This window comes from Cololabis saira, chromosome 2 (assembly GCF_033807715.1).
Source record: "Cololabis saira isolate AMF1-May2022 chromosome 2, fColSai1.1, whole genome shotgun sequence".
NCBI classification, from domain to species: Eukaryota; Metazoa; Chordata; class Actinopteri; order Beloniformes; family Belonidae; genus Cololabis; species Cololabis saira.
Window position 1 is genome coordinate 12,450,047 of NC_084588.1, and position 23,314 is coordinate 12,473,360.

General features: G+C 46.7%; 1 protein-coding gene across 2 annotated transcripts in view; it reads right to left on the reverse strand.

Moving 5' to 3' along the window:
* The window catches only part of mpped2a (metallophosphoesterase domain containing 2a), a 77,231-nt gene extending 56,902 nt beyond the window's left edge, over positions 1–20,329 (reverse strand). The window contains exons 1-2 of one of the 2 annotated variants that reach the window (XM_061737907.1): positions 19,984–20,329; positions 17,772–18,057 (exon numbers count right to left, since the gene is read on the reverse strand). In XM_061737907.1, coding sequence (XP_061593891.1) covers positions 17,772–17,884 — 113 coding nt within the window. In that variant the 5' untranslated portion in view covers positions 17,885–18,057; positions 19,984–20,329. Of the gene's footprint in view, positions 1–17,771; positions 18,058–19,238; positions 19,379–19,983 lie in introns of those variants that run through there. The other variant, XM_061737917.1, reaches the window with a different exon arrangement.
* Between the last annotated feature and the right edge of the window lie 2,985 nt (positions 20,330–23,314).

Sequence of the window (23,314 nt, forward strand, 5' to 3'; positions counted from 1 at the left end):
TGTCATTCCCAAGAGACTACAAAGTTATGCACTTCAACAAAATTTCCATCTGTATTCATGTAAAAGAAGTAAATTAATAAACGTGTGTGTGTGTGTGTGTGTGTGTGTGTGTGTGTGTGTGTGTATAAAAACTTGCCTGCGGAGATTTTACAGGAAAATAAAGCAAAACTGTGTAAAATTGGAGTGAATATTTGGCAGTATAGCTATCGTTAGTCAAACTCCGGCTGTGGGAGACAGAGAGACAGAGTCGTTTCTCTCTGAAGGCGGTCGGAAGAGAAACTTGGCTCCGTGGCCTTTTAGAAAAACGCACGAGCAAACAGGGTCAGAGGTCAGGCTGAGGCACACTTAACTCGTCTCCGCCGCTCTCAGACTCACTCCCCCCCCTCAAAACCTCTCGAATCTTCACATCGTCCAAAAATAAAAACACTTGTGTCACTGAAGCTTTTATAGAAGTATTTCATCAACTCGAGCAGAAACGGGAAAACCAAAACAAATCAAAGCATCTGTTTAACTTTGAAATTATAGAGAGGAAACAAAAGAAAAGTCAAAATAAAGCCACGCAACCCCGTTTATTAACATCTTTCTCCCGGAGGAATGCTTTTATGCAAACTTTGAGTATTTTATTTTATCTATTTTCAGGAAGAGCTGAGGCCAGCTTTGTGTCAGACCAAACCACAACGGGCCAGAAGGGTGTGAGGCCCGAGGAGCCTCAAACTCTCCACTTGTCTGATCTAAAAGACCTAGAAATCCAGACCTGAGTGTTCGGAGGGCGCTAAGAGCTCCTGTTCTCACCTGAGCTGACGGGGTCAACGGGGTCGCCCTCCTCTGAACTGTCCAGCGATAAAACGCACCGCGGCCCGGTCGACGTCTCCGCTCATTTCATCACTGTCGCCAGGTGTTACCCGGGGTTGTGGGGGGGTTTATAAAGCGGAGAGGGGACATTTGATGGGGTCAGCTGCGGTGCAGCAGGTAAAGTAGGTCGTCCTCTAGTTTTTTTGCTTAAACAAAGAGTTGTTTGTGGTGTTTTGGTGTCGTGGCGGGCGGCGGTCTCTCCCGTCTGCCTCACACAAGGACGACGAAGCCACAATTAACTTTTGCAGCACCGTTTCGTGGCTACATTGAACTGATACAAAAGGTCCTCGGCGTGAAGCAGAACCTCCAGCCTCGTTACACGGAGGCAGGATAAAGCACAACGTCCCTCCACAAACAGAGCTCTCAGAGAGGACATGACCGCTCTAGTCGGACATAAATGATTTTAACCGCTTTACATTTGTCTCCAGCTGCTACACTGAGTGCGGACGGCAACAATGAAGCTGTTCACGTGCTGTTTTAGCCTAAAACCTGGTGGAAACAAGTATTTCTGGACAAAAACCGTCCAAAAAAAGCCCAAACAAATAAGTTAATAAATAAGTTCCTTAAAATGAAATACGAGGATCCACTAAGAGCATCCATAAAATACTACTGGTGGGCGTAAAGTTTTAAATATCTGTTCACAGAGTCGATTACTCAGATCGCTTCATGATGTTATGTAGTAAAGTTTAATGGTTATTTACACTTTTTTACTTGATAAATGCTTATTTCTGCATCCTTTCATGTAAAAATTGGGATGAATAGAAGTAAAGATGAAGGATGGATGGATGAGATTGTATTTACGGTTTGTTATTTTAAGGTTTCATCTAATCATATAGAGAGAGGAAGAAGCAAAGACTAACCCGCCCTACCAGCAAAAAAAAAAAAAAAAATTTAAACCATCAGCATAACTTAAATTGTCCATTAAGTCCACCAATTACTAAAAATTCAGCATCTGCATCAAAAACTGAGCTCTAGTCTGGAGGCAGCACGTGATGACGAATGGCAGCAGGGATGAGGTGTAGGGTGGTACTTTAAGGGTAGGGTGGTACTTTAAGGGTAGGGTGGTACTTTAAGGGTAGGGTGGTACTTTAAGGGTAGGGTGGTACTTTAAGGGTAGGGTGGTACTTTGAAGGTTAGGAAGGTGCATGGTGGTACTTTAAGGGGTGCGATGGTACCTTGAAAGTAGGGTGACATTTTAGGTGTAGGGTGGTACTTTAGGGGGTAGGGTGGTACAGGGTGGTACTTTAGGGGGTAGGGAGGTACAGAGTGGTACTTTAAGGGGTAGGGTGGTACTTTAGGGGGTAGGGAGGTACAGGGTGGTACTTTAGGGGGTAGGGAGGTACAGAGTGGTACTTTAGGGGGTAGGGTGGTACAGGGTGGTACTTTAGGGGGTAGGGAGGTACAGAGTGGTACTTTAAGGGGTAGGGTGGTACTTTAGGGGGTAGGGAGGTACAGGGTGGTACTTTAGGGGGTAGGGAGGTACAGAGTGGTACTTTAAGGGGTAGGGTGGTACTTTAGCGGGTAGGGAGGTGCAGAGTGGTACTTTAAGGGGTAGGGTGGTACTTTAGGGGGTAGGGAGGTACAGGGTGGTACTTTAGGGGGTAGGGAGGTACAGAGTGGTACTTTAAGGGGTAGGGTGGTACTTTAGGGGGTAGGGAGGTACAGGGTGGTACTTTAAAGGGTAGGGTGGTACTTTAGGGGGTAGGGAGGTACAGGGTGGTACTTTAGGGGGTAGGGAGGTACAGGGTGGTACTTTAGGGGGTAGGGAGGTACAGAGTGGTACTTTAAGGGGTAGGGTGGTACTTTAGGGGGTAGGGAGGTACAGGGTGGTACTTTAAAGGGTAGGGTGGTACTTTAAGGGTAGGGTGGTACTTTGAAGGTTAGGAAGGTGCATGGTGGTACTTTAAGGGGTGCGATGGTACCTTGAAAGTACGGTGACATTTTAGGTGTAGGGTGGTACTTTAAGGGGTAGGGTGGTACTTTAGGGGGTAGGGAGGTACAGGGTGGTACTTTAAGGGGTAGGGTGGTACTTTAGGGGGTAGGGAGGTACAGGGTGGTACTTTAGGGGGTAGGGAGGTACAGGGTGGTACTTTAGGGGGTAGGGAGGTACAGGGTGGTACTTTAGGGGGTAGGGAGGTACAGAGTGGTACTTTAAGGGGTAGGGTGGTACTTTAGGGGGTAGGGAGGTACAGGGTGGTACTTTAGGGGGTAGGGAGGTACAGGGTGGTACTTTAAAGGGTAGGGTGGTACTTTAGGGGGTAGGGAGGTACAGGGTGGTACTTTATGGGGTAGGGAGGTACAGGGTGGTACTTTAGGGGGTAGGGTGGTACAGGGTGGTACTTTAGGGGGTAGGGAGGTACAGGGTGGTACTTTAAGGGTAGGGTGGTACTTTGAAGGTTAGGAAGGTGCATGGTGGTACTTTAAGGGGTGCGATGGTACCTTGAAAGTACGGTGACATTTTAGGTGTAGGGTGGTACTTTAAGGGGTAGGGTGGTACTTTAGGGGGTAGGGAGGTACAGGGTGGTACTTTAAGGGGTAGGGTGGTACTTTAGGGGGTAGGGAGGTACAGGGTGGTACTTTAGGGGGTAGGGAGGTACAGGGTGGTACTTTAGGGGGTAGGGAGGTACAGGGTGGTACTTTAGGGGGTAGGGAGGTACAGAGTGGTACTTTAAGGGGTAGGGTGGTACTTTAGGGGGTAGGGAGGTACAGGGTGGTACTTTAGGGGGTAGGGAGGTACAGGGTGGTACTTTAGGGGGTAGGGTGGTACTTTAGGGGGTAGGGAGGTACAGGGTGGTACTTTAGGGGGTAGGGAGGTACAGGGTGGTACTTTAGGGGGTAGGGAGGTACAGGGTGGTACTTTAGGGGGTAGGGAGGTACAGAGTGGTACTTTAAGGGGTAGGGTGGTACTTTAGGGGGTAGGGAGGTACAGGGTGGTACTTTAAAGGGTAGGGTGGTACTTTAGGGGGTAGGGAGGTACAGGGTGGTACTTTAGGGGGTAGGGAGGTACAGAGTGGTACTTTAAGGGGTAGGGTGGTACTTTAGGGGGTAGGGAGGTACAGGGTGGTACTTTAAAGGGTAGGGTGGTACTTTAGGGGGTAGGGAGGTACAGGGTGGTACTTTAGGGGGTAGGGAGGTACAGAGTGGTACTTTAAGGGGTAGGGTGGTACTTTAGGGGGTAGGGAGGTACAGGGTGGTACTTTAGGGGGTAGGGAGGTACAGAGTGGTACTTTAAGGGGTAGGGTGGTACTTTAGGGGGTAGGGAGGTACAGGGTGATACTTTAAGGGGTAGGGTGGTACAGAGTGGTACTTTAAGGGGTAGGGTGGTACTTTAGGGGGTAGGGAGGTACAGGGTGGTACTTTAAGGGGTAGGGTGGTACTTTAGGGGGTAGGGAGGTACAGGGTGGTACTTTAAGGGGTAGGGTGGTACTTTAGGGGGTAGGGTGGTACAGAGTGATACTTTAAGGGGTAGGGTGGTACAGAGTGGTACTTTAAGGGGTAAGGTGGTACTTTAGGGGGTAGGGAGGTACAGGGTGGTACTTTAAGGGGTAGGGTGGTACTTTAGGGGGTAGGGAGGTACAGGGTGGTACTTTAAGGGGTAGGGTGGTACTTTAGGGGGTAGGGAGGTACAGGGTGGTACTTTAAGGGGTAGGGTGGTACTTTAGGGGGTAGGGAGGTACAGGGTGGTACTTTAGGGGGTAGGGAGGTACAGGGTGGTACTTTAAGGTGTAAGGTGGTACTTTAGGGGGTAGGGAGGTACAGGGTGGTACTTTAAGGGGTAGGGTGGTACTTTAGGGGGTAGGGAGGTACAGGGTGGTACTTTAAGGGGTAGGGTGGTACTTTAGGGGGTAGGGAGGTACAGGGTGGTACTTTAGGGGGTAGGGAGGTACAGGGTGGTACTTTAAGGTGTAAGGTGGTGCTTCAGGAGGTGGATGTGGAGCCTTCAGGCAGGAGAACATGTGGAGGTTGTGTAAAAGGATGCATTTGGTTGGTGTGACGGAGGAAGATGCAGAAGACTGGATGAGATGGAAACGGATGATCCGCTGAGACAAACCCTGGAGAGACAACTTGAAGACAAGGATCTGGCTGCACCTCCTGCTGAAGGACCTGGCTCCAGCTGCTGCTCCTCAGCCCTCCCTCGTGTTCCTCCCTCGTGTTCCTCCCTCATGTTCCTCCATTGTTAAAGGAGTTGTCCTGTCAATCAGCGGCGGAGGAGCCAGCCACCTGAAACCTCCAGGGTCGGAAGGAAGCTGCTGAACTGAATTTATCTTTGTAAGATGACTAATTCCCACATTTCACACGCTGGAGGACAAATTCACAAAATACTGCACTCTCAAGTTCACTGTTGCCAGCAGCTGAACGTGTCCAGGAAAATTAACATCCAGCAAACCGTTGGGACGCTTCATTTCATGGATGTGATCCTTCTGTGTGTGGAGCAGGTTTTTGGCTCCGGACGACGTCACAGGGGTCAGTTAATTACCGGCTGAAGGACTTTCCAGACATGATCACAAAAACACGTTTGCTGGATGAAGCACAGCCTCTACATCTGAACAACGGCGCCCTCATGTTACGTTTGTTAGCAAAACAACAATAAAAAAAACAAACCCGATAAGCTGCTTCGGCCCTTGATGAAGGAACATGCTTCTCTAGTTAAGAAGGGTCTCGTTTAATGTTTATTTAAGCTTTTTTCTGTTTCTAATAACAGATAAACTGGTAAAATCTTGCTTGTAAGGTTTCCAAATACATGAATCATCATGTAATGATTTCACCACTGTGTTCCTCTCTGTGATGGACTGAACAGAGTAAAGAGTAGTGACCCTAAGTTCAGGATGTGACCGGCCTCAGGAAACTGAACCATCTGATTATCGGACCTAAGAACAGTCCGGCTCAGAGATGACTGTAAACGCACATCTGCGCTTCATCCCTTTTTATCAGCCTGACTGAGTCTGACATTTACGTGGCGAGGACGCTGGAGGAATGGAAATTTTAAAACAATCACAGCTGAACCTGAGTCAAAGCAGTTAATCATTTTCACAAGACGCACGCCGTCGTTATCGCCGCTTCATGAGAATCATCAGAACACAAACTGCGCCCCCCCCATTTCCTCCGTCCATAACCTCTGCATCTGCCCCCCTTCCTTCTTTATGAAGTCTCTCGCTCGCACACGCGTGCACTCACTTCCACGCTGCAAAAGCGTTTCTCCCAGAGAAGCACAGAGCGCCTCTCTTATCTGGTGCGTTTCAGCTGTCTGCGCTAATTCAATAAACTTCAGAGGAACAGAATGAACACAGGAATAACAGAGAGGGGGTTGCTGCTGCTGCTGCTGCTGCTGGTGATGTTAGTGATGCTGGTGGTGCTAGTGCTGCAGGTGGTGGTGCTGCAGCTGCTGGTGGTGCTGGTGATGTTAGTGCTGCAGGTGGTGGTGCTGCAGCTGCTGGTGGTGCTGGTGCACAAGCGAAGGCAAAGGTGGATGCACCAACACGCAAGCAAGAATAGCCGACAGGGAAAATGGAACAAAAGCACAAAGAAAATGACAACGCTGAAGCAGATTTACAGAATTCCAACGCAGGAAAAAGCAAATCGACAGAAATACTTTTTTTTTTCTTTATTAAATTAATTTCCAAGTGTGTTAAAAGATGGCCTTGTGCATAGATGCGCCCCCCCCCTTCCTCCCCCCTTCTCCTTTTACTCCATTCCTGCAGCTTGTGTGTCCTCCCCGTCCGGGCCGTGGCGGCACACAAAGGCGGCGCTGGAATATCAGCGCCGGGGGAACCTTCCGGCGCTGCGCTGGGAAATAAATTGCTTCTGCTAATGCCCCTTTCATTATGGCACAGCCCTTAATTGTGCTGCTGACAGTCAGCCTGGCTGCAGGGCTGATGGGAGAGAGGCTGCGGAGGCGACCCCCCCCCCTCTCCCCGCAGAGCAAACCGGAGCGCCGTGGTGTTTACCTGGACACTCACAAAGCACGCTTAAAAAATACATAAAATAATCAAAAGTGATGTTTTCAGGTATGAAGGTATTTGGAGGTAAAGTTAAGACGCCGTTTCTATGGCGCCCAAAACTACCGAGGAATGCAGGCGAGCCTTTATTCTCACCACAGAATAGAGATCCTTCATGCTTTTATTTTGGTAACATTGAACCTTTGAGGCATTTTAGTTGAATGAACTGGTACAAAAATGCACGTTCAACCGTATTAAAAACGTTGACCATGAAGAACTTTTTCTCCAGTTCTGCAGAAGCTTACAGCCCCCCCTCCCCCATCCTCTTCTTTGTCACTACAAATATGAGAAGAAATTACAATAAATCCCTGGTACGATTAAAGGCCCTCAGCCCTCATCTTTTTCACTCGGCTCCGAACACCAAAGTGCATCAAAGGACAGCAGGAACCTTGATCTTAAAATAAAGGGTCATCCTTGTACTTTTGATGCAACGCTAATAAAAACCGAGTGATCCCACGTAACGTGGACACCGAGCCGACATCAGACGAACAGCCGTCCGTTTCAGAGCCAATTACAACGCTGGTGGAGCGTGGGACGAAAACCGGGTTAACGACATCTGGTGACACGATACCGGAGAAGCTTTTTACGTTTCTGGACGCATGACAGGCGCTCTGATTCGCTCTCGCACTGGCTGTACGTTATCCTGCGCCGATGCAAATGAACGACTTTCTCAGTGCCGTCTTGTCTGAGCCGTCAGAGGAACCACCGGCCGAGCAGTTGGTGCGTCTCCAACCAGAATTAAAAAAAATGATTTAGACAAACGGCCACTAGACACGAATCACAACAATTGCCGCCGAGAGAAGAATGTAAGAGAAAAAAAGTGACTTCAGCAATCAGTCACCAGTGAAAGCCAACCGAACGCTCTTTAAGCTGCATAAACAAAGGACTTGTCATCTTGAGAAGCTGCAGGCTCGGCGTGCTGTACTTGATTCATCTGGAAGAGGAAGTGACATCATCAGGGGATTGTGCCCCGCTATGCCCGGCTCCAGGCGCCAAAATCTCAAAGACATCAAAAGCTACTCTTAAAGACAGAAAAAAGAAAAGAAAAAAAAAAAAAAGGAGGGAGACCTGTCCAATGTCAACTATCGCTTAACCCAGACCGCCGCCGCCATCAGCTCCAGCACCTCCGTCCCGCCAGGCTCCAGCAGCAGGTCAGGGGTGGACGGGGGACTTAATCAAGGGTTCTCCTGTTACAAGAGCCCCTCCGCTCCCGCCGGCAAGCGGCGGCAGGCCGACGGGAACTAAAGTCCACGCAACGGGGACTGGCTCTTTGTTCCAGACGGGGCTGAAGCCCGACCGCGGCTCCTGTTACTAAAAAACTAAACCAGAAAGACTAAAAACGAGAGAGATCAGGGGTCCGTGTGTGCTGGCAGCGGTGACATGAAGCTCTCGGGGCGTCACGAACGCCGCAAAACGCTGGCTGGCGTCACCTTTAAAGTTCATTATCACCTTGATCTTGGTTCAATTTTTTTTAAGATGAAACCTTCTTTATATTAGATGTTTACAGTAAATGGTAGAAAAGTCATTTAGCCCTCAGAGGGTCCAACATGGCGGCTGGCTGTTGCTCCGCTCCAGCGGCGATCAACCCTGAAAACACGCTCTTCGGGTTTGACGATGAAATAAAACTAAATTCGTGGGCGTGGCTCGAGTCCCTGTCCCTCATTCAGAGTAGGACCGGTAACCCTGAACCTGCATCTGAACCTCCACCTTCCCCAGCGGTTCCAACCTGTGACTCTATGCAGAGGCCTTCTCTAACATTGGCGTGATTCATGATGAAATATTGGAACGAGAAAGTGATCCTCAAGAAGAGGAGATCAATAATACGAGTTTGCGTCGCCCTTGAAACGCAGCGTTCGCAGCCTCGTTCCACCAGACTCATACCATGTCTTTATTTAACACCATTTCCCGAGCCAATCATTTTTATAATTAAATCGATATGTTTTGATAATCTCCCACCCCGGGTCCAACTACAACCTTTCCTCCTGCACTGCAAAAACTGATTTCTTAGAAAGTTAAAAAGAAAGAAAAAAATAAGACCGTTTTCTGTAAGACTATTTTGGTGGTTTTACTCCGTTGGCAGATATTTTTGCTCATAGTAAATTTAACTAGATTTAGGAATTTGGCTTATTTGTAGCAGGGCTGTTTTTGCAGTTTGTATTAACAGCGAAGGGGGGAAATGACAGCTACAACTTAACCGACTTCAGAAGATAAAGCTAACGCAGGATGGTGTGAACACGAGCGGCAATAAAGGCGGTGAGGCCGGATAAGTCCACTGTTTATGTCACGTGACCCTGCAAGTCTGAACAAAGACTGGCGGCTGCGACCAAAGCAACGTGATTGTATTAATGCAGAGTAGTTCATTTGGTATTTAATTCAGACAACCGAATATGTTTCCCCAGCGAGTGGTAAGCTTACATAATCGATCACACCCGTTTTCAGAGTCGGAGCATCGTATAAAAACACAACTCTGTTCACAGTCAAACCGGTCTTTGCTGCTCCGAGGGGGGTGTTTGCCATCACAACGTGTAGCTCGACGTGTGAACGACGGAGATGATGGAGGAGGAAGGCGTTTCTGCAGGATCGTACCCGTATATCAAAAAAAGTCGTGCTTTCACAACCGTGAAAAAGAAAGTGCCACTGTTTCCTCAAAACAAGTCAAACTGGTACAAGCGGGAGGATTCCTGTAAGTCATGCCCTGCACTGAGGAGAAGAGGCCCCAGAGGAACTAGTGGGGCGGGGGGAGGGAGGTCTGACCCCTGCTGCTCGGGCTGCTGCCCCGGAGACCAGATCTCTCAGATAAGAGGGAGTTCGTGGATGGATGGACAGATAAAACTAATCACGTCTCGACCGTTGCCACAACGGCGCTCTGCAGCCCACACACAGACTTGGCGAGGCGTTTGAAGCCGGACGCCCTTCCTGATCAGGACCGGTACGCACGGGGAGAGCAAGCCGGCCTCTCACAGCCAGGACCGGACCGGGGACCTTCTGGCGGCGAGGTAACCGTGCCAACCACCGGCCGCTGGAGCAGCCAACGTTATCAGAGAGGATAATCAGGCTGATTAACATCCACCGGCTTCCAGCTAACATGACGGCAGTACGCGGCGATGGTCAGAGACGGGCTCGGCCCGTACCGGGACCTTCGCAGCGTTACGCCGTGATTGATGATTCTGGGATCCACTTATCTTATGCTGCAGCCTCACACTTAAGGACAGAACAGTATTTCTCAAAGTACGTCCCCTTTAAAGGAGGAGATTAGAAATCTAAACAGCAAATATACATGTTTTTAACAACATTTAGCATTTATCAATTAATTAGAGAAAGGTTCAAAGAGGAAAACACGAAGCCGGCTAAAGTGCTGCTCTGCGATCGCCCTCGGTGCCCCGAGGAGCATTTTCTCCCTGAAAACCACCAGCACTGGCCAGAGGTTTGTTTAAACAAGGTTCAACTTGTTCCCACAACGTGATAGAAATAGAGCGGGGTCCCTCCCCGGAGGAGACACAGTCCGTTTTGTCTTGAAAATGGAGTCACATGAGTGAAGAAACAGCTGCGAACACCAACACGGAGATGGAAAGTCCTGTCTAATTATTATCCCGTCACCACACAAGGGTCCCCGTCATGTGATCCGACGCGCTGAACGTCCACCCCCCCCATAAACAAACTCATCTATCGCGTCCGTGTACGGCGGGTTGAGTTCGGCGGTCAAAGTTGCCGCCACTGTGCAGAGACGGACTTGAAAACACATCTGAAAATGCGGCGGACTATGCCACGAAAACAAAATGTGAGTTCATTAATAAAAACCAGGACTGGACGCTGGCGGAGCCACTATTAAATGATTCATACTTACGAGCTGCTCAATTATTCAGAGGGCAGGAATAATTAACAAGGCATCTGGAGGAGGGGGAGTTTGTTAAATGTGGATTATTTTAGAAAACTGGGAGGTGGTGTGTGTGTCACCTCATTATACATTAATGTGATGAGCTAATGTCACGAGTGAAAGATTTTGTTTGTTTTATATAGAGCAAAATGTGCTATTGATATATCAAACGAGGGGGAACTAGGAACTGTTGTGGTTGAGATTGTCACACTAGGGGCTGGAGTACCTGTGGAAAACCCATGGCGTTTCTGTGTGGGTTCTTCTGCAGGTCCCACGGTCCAGAAACATGACGCTAATCTGACCACAAGAGCGTATACAAGGACTCCTGGTCCTGTGGCATTCCCACCCACAACCAGACACAGGAAGGAGTGGGAATGACTTTACTGATAACCTCAAAAGGAAAAACTAGACAAACTAGACATATTAAAAAGGGAGGGTAACTAATGCCCTCCCTCTCCTGTTTGCTGCTGGCATATGGGCAGAAATATGTGCCACTAGAAACTGAACTGAACTGCCGCAAATCTTCACACACTCCTCAGCAGACATTTTTCTACAAAACGGCAAAATATAAATCTACACTTTTTACACAGAATGGAGAAAACACAATAGGTTTCGAAATATCTAGCTCCCATTAGTCGTTTATATCATTGAAAGAAAATAGATGTGAAAAGGAGTTCTTTGTATCTGCACTCGATTGCTGTTACCAGGATGTCTGGCACAGTAAAGTTGAAATTGAATTGCAAGAACTGAATTTGAATTGTGAGAACTGAATGTAGATTCAGTTTTTCAATGCAATGATTCAAATTAAACAATACAAATTCAGATTATGTGATTCAGATTCAGTTTTTTAATGCAATTATTCAAGTTGATCAATTCAAATTCAAATATAAATTATTCAAATTCAGTTTCTAGTGGCACATATTTCTGCCCATACTGGCAACTCTGCCTACGCTACCGAGAAGGAAGAGATCGCCTCCACCGCATTTAAAATACCAGCACCGACATCAACGTGACGGACACAGATGACACGTCATGTGCCGAGATCGCTGGAGGTAAAGCAGACGCAGCCCGCGAGGGAGCTGGTGCGAGTTGCCGTGTGAGCGGTGCTGAGGGAACGTGGGGATCAATATCTGGCAGAGCTGGGGATCCAGCCTCCACCCTTCCACCTGAAGAATAGCCGACACAACCCACAACGCCCCCCTAAAATCAGGAATCGCCAGTAGGGGAAAGCGCTCTGCTTGTGCACATAAAAAGGGGGCGTGTCTTCACCGGAGGGAGGAGCTAAAGCTTCACATTTTGCTTCAGAAAATCCTCAACTTAAATCCTTTAAACTTGCTGTTTACAGTCCAACATTCCCACTAAACCTTACGACCCAACATTATTCTGATTACGGCCTTACATCAACGTGCCGCGGCGAGTCGCTCGGCTTCTGTCTCCCGCAGGTTTCGCCTTTTTCCAGACTGGTTGCACAATGCAAATGAAATGAAAGTGGAAACCAAGAACGCCTGACAGCCGCTGAGGGGAATCACCAGAACCGAGCCTGAGAACTCACACCGGCACACACAGAAAACTAATACTTCACCGGTACCAATCACACAGCTGGTGCCGATCACACAGCTGGTACTGATCCCCACCTTTTTTCTTTCTCTTTTTTCACCAGAATCGAGCAGAAATGTATGAAACATTCTTATAATTGAATTCATAAGTGGCAGGGACTTCATTTTGACTATTGGGTCATTCTGTAGAAATACAGGTTTTATAAGTACCAATGTTAGATGAGCACATCGTACTTCCAGAAAACATCATCACCACACTGTGTTTCAGAAATGAATCTGGTTAAATTAATGGTCAAATATGTGCTTTTCAAATATTTATGTATGAAAGTTTCCATCCACCGCAGGCCGGTGGCTTACACGGCTCCTATAGCTTAATGTCTCGGCCTGCGTTAAATGCACAACTTTCAGATTTCAGCTCCGCGGGGAAACACTAACGGAGCACGCCCCGAAGAAATTAAATATTAATAACAATTCAGCTCAACCGCTTGTGTTATAACGCTGCAGATGTGCTCTGCTGCAAACTAGTTTTTTTTTTTTTTTTGTTCCTGTAGTCCATAATAGGATTTGAGACATTTTAAAATGCATCTGCGATCTTTAAACTCGAGCGTCCTTTCGGTTTCAGTGCTCCCCGCTCGTCTCGGGGCCTTCGTCCCCGTGTCTCGGTCAAATCTCGCTCGGCTGGACTCAAAGCCATTAGTGTCCCAACTGGAAGCATATGCTCCAAGTTGCTGAGCATTTCATTTCACGAGGCGACACCAGCACTGCCGAAGAAAGAGAGTAAGAGAGAGAGAGAGGGAGGGAAAAAAAATACAGACGGTGCAGAAAAATAAACCAGACACAAACAGAGCTGGGCTGAATCTGTCGCTCGCTGCAGACAGAGACGTCCCGCGGTCCGAAGAAAGCCCACTGACTTCAGGGTCACGTTCCACAGCACTCGCTTCTGCCACCGTGTGCGAGTGTGTGTGTGTGTGTGTGCGCGCGCTGGGCATGCATGTTTTCGTTTGCGGTTCAGGGACCGATACCGTCCGCGCTACACAAAAGCTGCCGCTGTGCCCCATCTGAGGAATCTCAATATTCCGTCTCACGGGGAGGAAAAACACACACAAAAAACCGTTGGAGCAGGGATTATATTTCAAAAGGCGGGCAACCCTATCACCTTTTTCTCTCCGCCGCCAGAGAAACGACAGTTTTATTTATGTCCGAAATGCTGCAAATGCAGAGGGGAACCACGAGCGGGTCGGATCATTATCTCCCAAACCTAAACAAGCCTTTACTTTCCTCCAACAGAGCTCGTATTCTATAAGCACTAAAACGTAGGTGGGGGATGGGCCGAGTGTGTGTGTGTGTGTGTGTGTGTGTGTGTGTGTGTGTGTGTGTGTGTGTGTGTGTGTGTGTGTGTGTGTGTGTGTGTGTGTGTGTGTGTGTGTGTGTGTGTGTGTGTGTGTGTGTGTGTGTGTGTGTGTGTGTGTGCAGGGTTCCCAGCCTGAGTTTAAGAATGACAGGGTAAAACACTGCAGGCTCTGTGGAGGCCAGGAAACAGCCTAATGTATTTATCCAAACACATATCTGCTGAGGGGCCCCGCAGCTCCGGTACGTCCGACTAGACTTTACCGCCAAAACGCCATCAAAGTAGGAAACACAGCGAGAACGCACGATACGGGCAAAGATGTGCCATCAGACATGCACCCCTGCACAGACGTCTTTTTCCCTTTACTATTTTCATATTATTATTAATATTATTATTATAGGAAAAAACATAAAAAGTAAAATTATAAATATATATATATATATATATATATATATGTGTGTACATATGTGTATGTATACACACACACACACACAAACATACACACACACACACACACTAATGTGCAAAAGAACGTGAACTGAACAGATGGCAGCAAACAAATGTGGTTCCGTATTAAATGTTTCCGAGAAATGTGCAAAAACTGAACTTGATCTACTCTTTTAAATGAGCTAAGACAACGACGATTTATCTGTACAGAATAAATGAAGCAGGAATAAAGCATAAATAACCCCCCCACCCGACACGACCAGACCACTTGAGCGCCCCGAGGAAGTCCGAGATTTACTGAGCCGGGTTTCTCTGCCGCGGAGAAATTACAGCCTGCTGTTCAACCGTCGACCACCGATATCGGTGATGTCACTGCGACGTGCGCATCTGCCAGGAACCGTACAAGGGAAATAAAACGGGAGTGTGGGACGCCGTTGCGCTCGATGGAAACTCACTCGTCTGCCAGTGGAAACAATCCTTGGTAGGAACAAATGTGACGGCGTATTAATTTATTTGGCGACTTAAAAATAATAATAAATGACCACATTTAGAGACTTGGGAGCAGCCGCCGTTCCCCGAACAGCTCAGATCATCTGCTGATCCTCGTTCAAGCTCTGACAGACCCCCCCCCCTGTTTGAAATGGGGATGTTTGGACAACACTGATCGGCATCATAAATTAGCATGAACTGAGTCAGCTAAAGCAGCTAACTGTGGTCCAGACCCATTTGCATCACCGGTGACATCACAGCGGTTTTCTCCAGTTCTTCTTATACAGTCTAGTCTGACGGAGCCTCTCTGGTCCTGATAAAACCTCAGAGAGAGCCGGTTCTCTATGCTTCTGCAATAACTCAGTAGGTAAACACTGGGATTGTTTGTTGCAGGTTTATGGAAGATTTAACCACATTTCTGCACATTTACTACAGACTTTTAAAGTTTCCTTTAGCAGTTCTGTGCAACTAAAGCTTCTTCTGTCTTGCTGTTTAAATACATCCCTTTCTTAACGGCGACTATTTTCACAGCCACAACCTTAAAGTAACACCGTCCGTAATCTGTTTTTATTTCATCCGCAATAAAACCAAAACCGTGGCCAGATGAAGATCACTGGGTTTTTCTCCACTTCGCTCGTCTGTTTTAGGCAGGGCAAGTTTATTTCTATATAATGATACAATAATAATAATAATAATAAAAATAATTATAATAATAGCAATAATAAAAAAGGAGATTTTTGAGGGCGTTTTTTTCTTTTGGGAATTAGAGCCTAAAGAATAATGTGCTGCTTTATTTGCCTTGTAGGAAGAGAAATATAAAACTTTAGAGGGGATCATCCAACGTCAAACCGCCGCGCTCGGCTGAATCCCGCGGCGCTCGGCTGGCGTCAGCCTCCACTCACACTGAAACATTTGGCTTGATTCAAAGCTGCCGCTGTCAACTGTTAAATAAAAAAAAAGCACTGACATAGCACAAGCTGAAAGGTGACGTCGTCTCCTATCTGGCACCCGAGCCTCTGGCAGCGCTGCTCAGAGACGAGGGATCGCAACACGGAGCCGCGGCCCCCTGCAAGTCCAGAGGAAGGCCAGAGCCGGCGTGTCCGTTCACACCGCTCCATCTCCCTGAAGTCAGCCTGTTTACATGAAGGCGTAACAGACTGAATTGTGGGAACCTTTGTGTTTCAGGTGGACGGCATAAACAGCCAGACAATAGTGCTGCCAGAGGAGACGCAGCACAGCTGATTTTATCTGTTTTTTAAAGACTTTCCAGCCCTGCAGTCTGCAGAACTCTCACAATGTTGTCCAAATCTTCCCCCGAGCTCCAGTTTATGTCGGGGTTTCCCAAGAACGCCTCTTTTATCTGGTTTATCCAGGTCTCTCTCCCAGATTGGGCCTCTAAATTTGCTTGGGCTCATTTTGGCGCTGTTAGGACGTTAAAAACGGCAGCCCGGATAATCGTCACGCCGCCTCACGTGTGACGTCAGCGCTCGTCCCATTAGAGTTCAGGCTCATTTTTATTGGCTTCTGCAACTGAGCAACAAGAAGTACCAGTACACGTCTGCAAAAAAATGAAAAACGGAATAAAAAAAATAAAGATACTTTTGCACAGCGGACGGGAAATAAAAAAGTTGTAAACTGAACTTCGAGCTTCGCCACAATTTTCTGTTCAAATGCTTGAAAACGGAAAATCTGCATTTACTGTTTGATGTTATTGCTGCGTATCGATACCAGTTTGGACTGTTAACTTAAACATGTAAACTAGCGTACCATCGCTTTAAAGCAGCAGAAACCAACAGGCAGGAACAACTCTACACGAGCTTCACAAGTTGTTTGATTCATCTTTAAATCCTGGCTTTGATTATTTGTGACAGATCCTGTTGTTTTTTTTGTTCCTTACAATAATAACTAACCGCTCAGCTTGTATTGGCACATTAAAATGATGTATAAACTCAACATTAAAGTCTAACAAAGTTAAAACAAAAGCAGCAAAACAGAGTTTGGATATTAATTTAAAAAAAATACATAAATAAAATTCTGTATATATGACAAAGCCGTCCCCCCGCCCCTTTTTTAAAGACATGTTTTGGGAATAATTAATAAATAAATAAATCTAAATAAATAAATTAATGGGTTAATCAAGGGGTCTTAGTGAAGACTGAATCTGCTGGAAGTAATCAGATTACTGCAAGTCTGCTCCATTTTAATCTGCTGAACCTGTTTTTGGTGTAAATATGTTGCTTATATGATTTAAATAAATACTGAATCTTTTCTTTTTTTATTGAGGATCAGAAGGAAATACAAGTCAGAACCATTAAACTTCTCTGGATCTGCAGGAAAAGTACGTCACTGGAAATACACCAAGAAAAGCTGCCCTCAAACGCTGTTTTCTGTTAATCTGTCAGACGTCCTCAGGCGTCGGCCCAGAGCCGCCATCGACTGGACAGCTGATCAATCAGTCGCTCCACCTTGAAGTATTTTCTCCCAGAAACATTGTGTTTCTAAGGCGATCAAATCCAACGAGCCTGGCTCAGACAAAGCTCAGCTGAAGAGACGATGAAACGAAGATGAAAACACAAACAGAGCTCGCTTCCTGACCCCGCCGCAGGTTGACGCCAAACGGCAATTATAAAAATGCAGAAGACCACCACAGACAATCAGCGGAAACACTTGTGAAGGCTCAAAACCGCTCTAATTGAAAGAAAGCATGCGGCGTGTTGCGGATCCGTGATCATATCTGTGCATGGATGAAAGCGGCGTGGCGCTCTGATGAGTGTCTGCGTGACAAAGGTCGAGGGGTCGCGCTGCCTTGACCCACTAATGAGAACGGGAGCACCAGCACATGAAAGCCAAAAGAAACCGGCCTGATAAGCAAACACAACGCCGCGGTGCAGACACAACACCCGACACGGCAGGACCTTAGATAGGAAACCGGACCAGAACACAAGAACCAGCTACTACTACTGTCATTTAGCAGACGCTTTTATCCAAAGCAACTTACATCTGAGAGAACACAAGCACAAAATAACATAGGAGGTCCAGCTGGATCAGTGCTGGTCAGACTGCTGAGAGTCCAGTTGGACACAGATGCTGCCATGCCACTGCTAGAATATATATATTTATATTTTTATATATAAGAAAGCTACGTCTAAAAGAGCGTGCAGCTGAGGTCAGCTGTGTAGTTTCCCCCCCGTGCATCAGCGTGGACTCACATGTGGACGTGCGGAGGTTGGAAGCGGCTCTGGTTGATGTTGTAATGCGTGAAGGCCTGTGTGGGGTTGGAGCTGTACTCGTCCACCGCGATGGTCACTTTGCCATGAGCCATCCTTCCACCGCTTGGACATGAGACGCCGTTCGTTCACCGGGATTCAGCAGCGAGCCGTGCAGCGGTCATCCTTCAGAGCCGCTCAGAAAAGCCCAAGAAGTCTCCCAGCGGCGGCAGGGGGGCAGCGGTGGCGACCCAGCCGACCGAGTCACCACGACTCAAGACGGTGCAGCCTGCAACAACGGGAACACGGAGACACACACGTCAGCGAAACCCAACACTCTCGCATCGTCTGTCAAATGAAATGAAATTAAGCCTTTCAGAGTTTTTATAAAGACACAGAAATCCACGGAAAAAAAAAACTGCATCATGTAGACAAGAGATGCAAAAGTATAAATTAACAATAACCTCTCAGATCATTAAAAAAAAAAAAGTTTGCGTGCAACTTTTCCCTCACAAACTAAAGACATCTGTAACTCTGGATGGATTTCTGCAAAGTAATATGTTCAGGTGTTAAAAAAAAAAAAATGCTGTGAGTATGACCTCTGAAAACTTTAAATAAGCATAACAATAATAATAAAAATAAAAAAATTGGAGGCTGCAGGCAAAAATCACTCAGCTGGTGATGAACTGTTGCAAAGACTTCAACAAGACAAGCAATTCTTCACGAGGCACACATGAAAGAGCTCTGCTTCCCCCAACAGTCAGCCCTAACACACACACACACACACACACAAATAAAAAAAAATAAAATCAAACAGACTTGTTTACTCCACGCCTGCTGCTCCAATTCTGAAATGAACTCGGAACAATTAATCTTCCAGCCGAAAAGCTGTGGCACATTTGCACGACGTGCACCCTCTGAAAATATGTCAGGAGGAGCTGCTGAGATGCTGCAGGGCGAGGAGGGCGAGGGCAGCTCGGCATCACTCACCCTGCCTCCCCGTCCTCGTAGCCGGAGCCTCCCTCCCTGTCTGACCTCCTTAACCGGTAGCCGAGTGGCTGCTGCGGCTTTGACGGGCGTTTTACACCAGACCCCCTGATGCAGCCGCACGCCACAGCCAGGGACGGAAATCAAAAAATAAATAATAAAAACAACCCTCAATTAAACAAGTCTGTCATCTGTTTTGAGTAGAAATCAACCACAATGCACTTCAAGTGATTGTTAAAGTCTGGGATGCTGTGATTTGTGAGGAGGGGGGTCTGTTGCTGAGTACAAACAAACAAACCCTGATCTGAACTGAAAACTGCCCCATTTTCACATTGATTGATGTTTTCTGGGTCAGCTGCGTGGCTCTCCTGTGATGCTGGGAAATTTATTCAAGGAAAAAAAGAGGCTGATTTCATTCATACCTACAATAAAACAAGCAGAAACCCAGTCTGAGCAGCTCCAAACTTCACCCTGCACACTCACTCAGATGTATTCCCCTTAACCCGGGATGGATGCACAACCATCAAGCAGAAGTTGGAGCAGACGCCTGCAACGCTCCTAAAAACGAGGAAATAATAAAAACAGCCTGCACTTCTGCAAATGAGCTTCTCTTCCTGGTGAATGTAGGCCGAAGACACCGGGGAGCTTGGCTGTGCAGCCGTGCAGCCTGCTCGGCGTGTGCGCCGGTGCCTGCATGCTGTGGGTGCATGTGTGCAGCTCAACCCTCCTCCTGCTGGTCTGTCTCTATCTCTCCTCCCGGATACAGTAGCTGCACTAGCTCTAGCCTAGCCGGCTAAACGTGCGCTGGGAATGGATTTTTATTGAGCACGCTGTAGCTGCACACACACACATGCACAGAGAGTCAGGGCAGTCTGTGCATAGACTATATATTATATATATATATATATATATATATGATATAGATATGTATATATCTATATCTATATGTATAGATATATGCATATACTATATACCAGACTGACCCTTCCTGCACATGCACGCCGCCTGCAGAGCTCCAGGATCAAGGTGCTGATCTGAACTCTGCTCTTTAAATAATGGACCCACTCAGGAGGCGGTGCGCGCCCCCGCGCCGCGCTCCCGCGCCTCCACCTTCACACCGACGGCTTTGTGTCAGGGGTTTGTGCCCCGGTGTCTGCCCCGGTGCTCCCGGGGCTCCGGTCCCCGCCTCCCCCCGGCCGGCGGAGAGGCGGCTCCGCGGCGGCTGTACCTTGGCGGCTCGGTCCTCTCCTCTCACGGCGGGGCTTGGTGAGCGGGTCGGGGTCGCCCTCTACGCGGAGCTCCGCGGGTCCATGCGGCGGCGGCGGAGCAGCGGAGGAGAGGCAGCCCGGTGTAGAGGCGGTCTGGGGCGGGCAGGGCGAAACCTTCGACCCGGCGGGACCTCGGCGGGACCTCGGCTGGCTCCTGCGGAAAGAGAAGCAGCAGCCTCTTGGAGAGCGGGAGGGCTGGTCCTGGGAGGAGGGAGAGCCAGGCAGCGTTGAGCGGCAGAGAGAGAGTGCAGTGAGCGGAGCGGCCGCTGGGGTCAGAGAGCAGCAGCTCAGCCCCCTCCACCTACCGGCGGGCACACGCAGCAGGAGCCGCGGGAGCGCGCCCAGCCCCGCTCCCGCTCTCCGCTGCTGCGTTCAGTCTCCTCTCGGAAATTACAACTTTTTCATTAGCCTTGAAATACAAATGAGCTATTCAGTGGTAGTTTCATGGTCCAAATGCATAATTAGTTATATAAACGCGTTTCATGGTCATTTGTAACAGGTAATTAGATAACATGGTTCACAGGATGATTAATTAGAAATTAACCCACATCTCTAATAAATCTAAAACTAAACAATGGAGATTATAATTGCATTCATGCATTGACTTTTTTAATATTACAAAAAAAAACAAAAACTGCATATCAGAGCATATAAGTAAATGTATTCTTCTGGGTTAAAAAAAAGGCTATTTTTATTTACAATGAAAATAACAAATTGAACACATTGAGAAAGTCCTGACTTGACATTACAAGTTCACCATCAACGTGTTTACATGGGAAGTTTAATTCCCCTTTAATTCAGAATAAAAATTAAATCCGATTTAATATGAGTAAAAATTACCATCGGTGCGTCTGAAATGCCATACTAAACAGTATACTCAATGTATACTTAAGTTAGGCACACTTTGAGTAAATATCAGTAGTATGCATTAATTGGGACGTACTACTCAGAGCCACACGGCACTTCCTGCCATTGGGAGGGGGAGTTGTTACCATGGTAACAACTCCTGTCACAGCAGCAGTAGCAGCACCGCTCCGCTCTTTCCGGTTTATCCTGGCCCAAACAAGATGACATTATATAATATTATTATATATGAATATAATAATATTAATATTATACAATAATATTATACTTAATATTATATTTATTATATACGTATCTGCGCAGCACTTAGCAACCAAACGCCGCTGCATTGCATTGTTGGAAGTTTCTGCTTAGCTAGTGTCCATCAATCCATACTAATACATTTCTCCGGAATGAGTATGGATATCGCATACTATTGTGTACGCACTAATGCTTCAGACGCACTAAAAAATCTTACATACTGTTCTTGCTACTCATAAGGGTGGAAGTATGCAATTTCGGACGCAGCCCATGTAAACACCTAATTCCGAATGAAAATGGCCATTCCGAATTAAACTTAATTCCGAAGTAAATGGCTGGTTTATTCTGATTTTAAATCTGAATAGAATAATTCCGCGATCATGTATAAACTCATTCCTCTTTAAATTAATTCCGGTCTTTCTGCGCTGCTCGTTCCCTCGCCCGTCTGTCGCCATGACGCTTATATTCTGCGCTGGGCTTGTTTTCCAAACAAAGTTTCAAGATGACAGCAGGTGGTCAAGAGCAGAGACCATTTATTTAATAAATAGCTTGGAGGACCTGGAAATAATTAAAAGAACAGATGGCAGAAAACATAAAAATTGTGAGCTTTTCAAAGTTGTAGCCATCCTAATAATGTGCTCTTCCATGTTGTTGCTAATCGAGCAAGTTTGTTTTCTTCCGGTAGACGTAAATAAGTAAAGACGTCCGCCCCCCTATCCAATCAGAACCTTCCCAACCCCCTGACCTTAAGCGGGATTGGATAAAGCCGATCAAATGTGTTTTCCATGTAAACTTCAATTCGGAATTACTATTTCCATGTAAACTCGAAGGAAAATAGTTTAATTCTGAATTATTTAATTCGGAATAATTAATTCCGAATTAAAAAACATCATGTAACGTGGCTCATGAGGTATTAACAATTAACTACAAAACATTACCCTTTTTTAACAATGTGATTGTAGTTTTATCCTCCCATTCATTATCTGTACTTGCTTATTCCAGTTTAGGGTTACAGGGATCTGCTGGAGCCTATCCCAGCTCTCTTTGGGCAAAAGGCAAGGGTACACCCTGAACAAGTCCCCAGCCCATGGCAGGGCCACATAGGGACAAACACGCCACATGCTAACACTCACATGGTAACACCCATTCCTGCAGGCAGTTTGGAGTCATCAATGAACCTAATATATATGTGGACTGTGGAGGGAAGCCAGAGTGACCCGAGAAAACCCAGGCGGGTACAGGAAGAACATGCAAACCCAACACGGAGACACTCCTGCTGGGAGTCAAACCAGAAACCTTTTAGATCAGTGGTCACCAACCCTGGCCCTCTAGCTTGTTATCAAGGTCTGGACAGTCCTGTTGTTGACACAGCTCCTTGTATCACAGTGTGCTGAAGCAGGGTAGCATCTAAAACATGCAGGACAGTAGACCAGGATTGAAGACCACTGTTTTAGATAGTTTAAAGTCATTTATATTTTAAATACTATCTTTATTTAAAGATGCCACAATTTGCAAACTTCCTGCCATTTCATCTTACTCTTTAAACATTCCAGAGTAGCACAGTACCCTGCACAACCTTAAAAGACATTCATTATTTTAGATTAAAAAAATACAAAGGGTGATAGTTCTGGAAAACAAGAGCGTTCTGCTGCAGGCAAAGGCCATTTAAGTGTCTTCTGATTAGCTGATTAGCTGAGATTAGGCAATCTCACAAAGTTCTCGCGACCCAGGGTCCACAAGACCTCACAAATCCCATTTCTAGTGCATTCCGTAAAAAGTATTTACTACAACATACGTGCACCTATTTGGTATGAGCCCCTGAACAATATCCTGCTTATGATTAATCATTATTTCATTGTAGATACGTTAGAAAAACACAAAAACACATACCGGTAATGTGAAAATAGTTGTTCATGGTTAACACTTTTTCTAAAGTAACACTGTTTTGCAATCAGCAAAAATTAAATGTGAACAATATGTAAAAACAATACTTAGTGCAATTGCAGCTGGTGTCCAAATTGTGATTAATGACTTATTTGCTTTATCAATGTGTAATACATTTTTGACTGAGTTACCCTGGAAACAACTTAAGTCATTAAACAGAGGTATTATGTCTTTACAGTTGTCTCTGTTGATACAGTTATCATTTTCACATAAGCCAGTTTTCTACATATTCTGTGCTTGTCT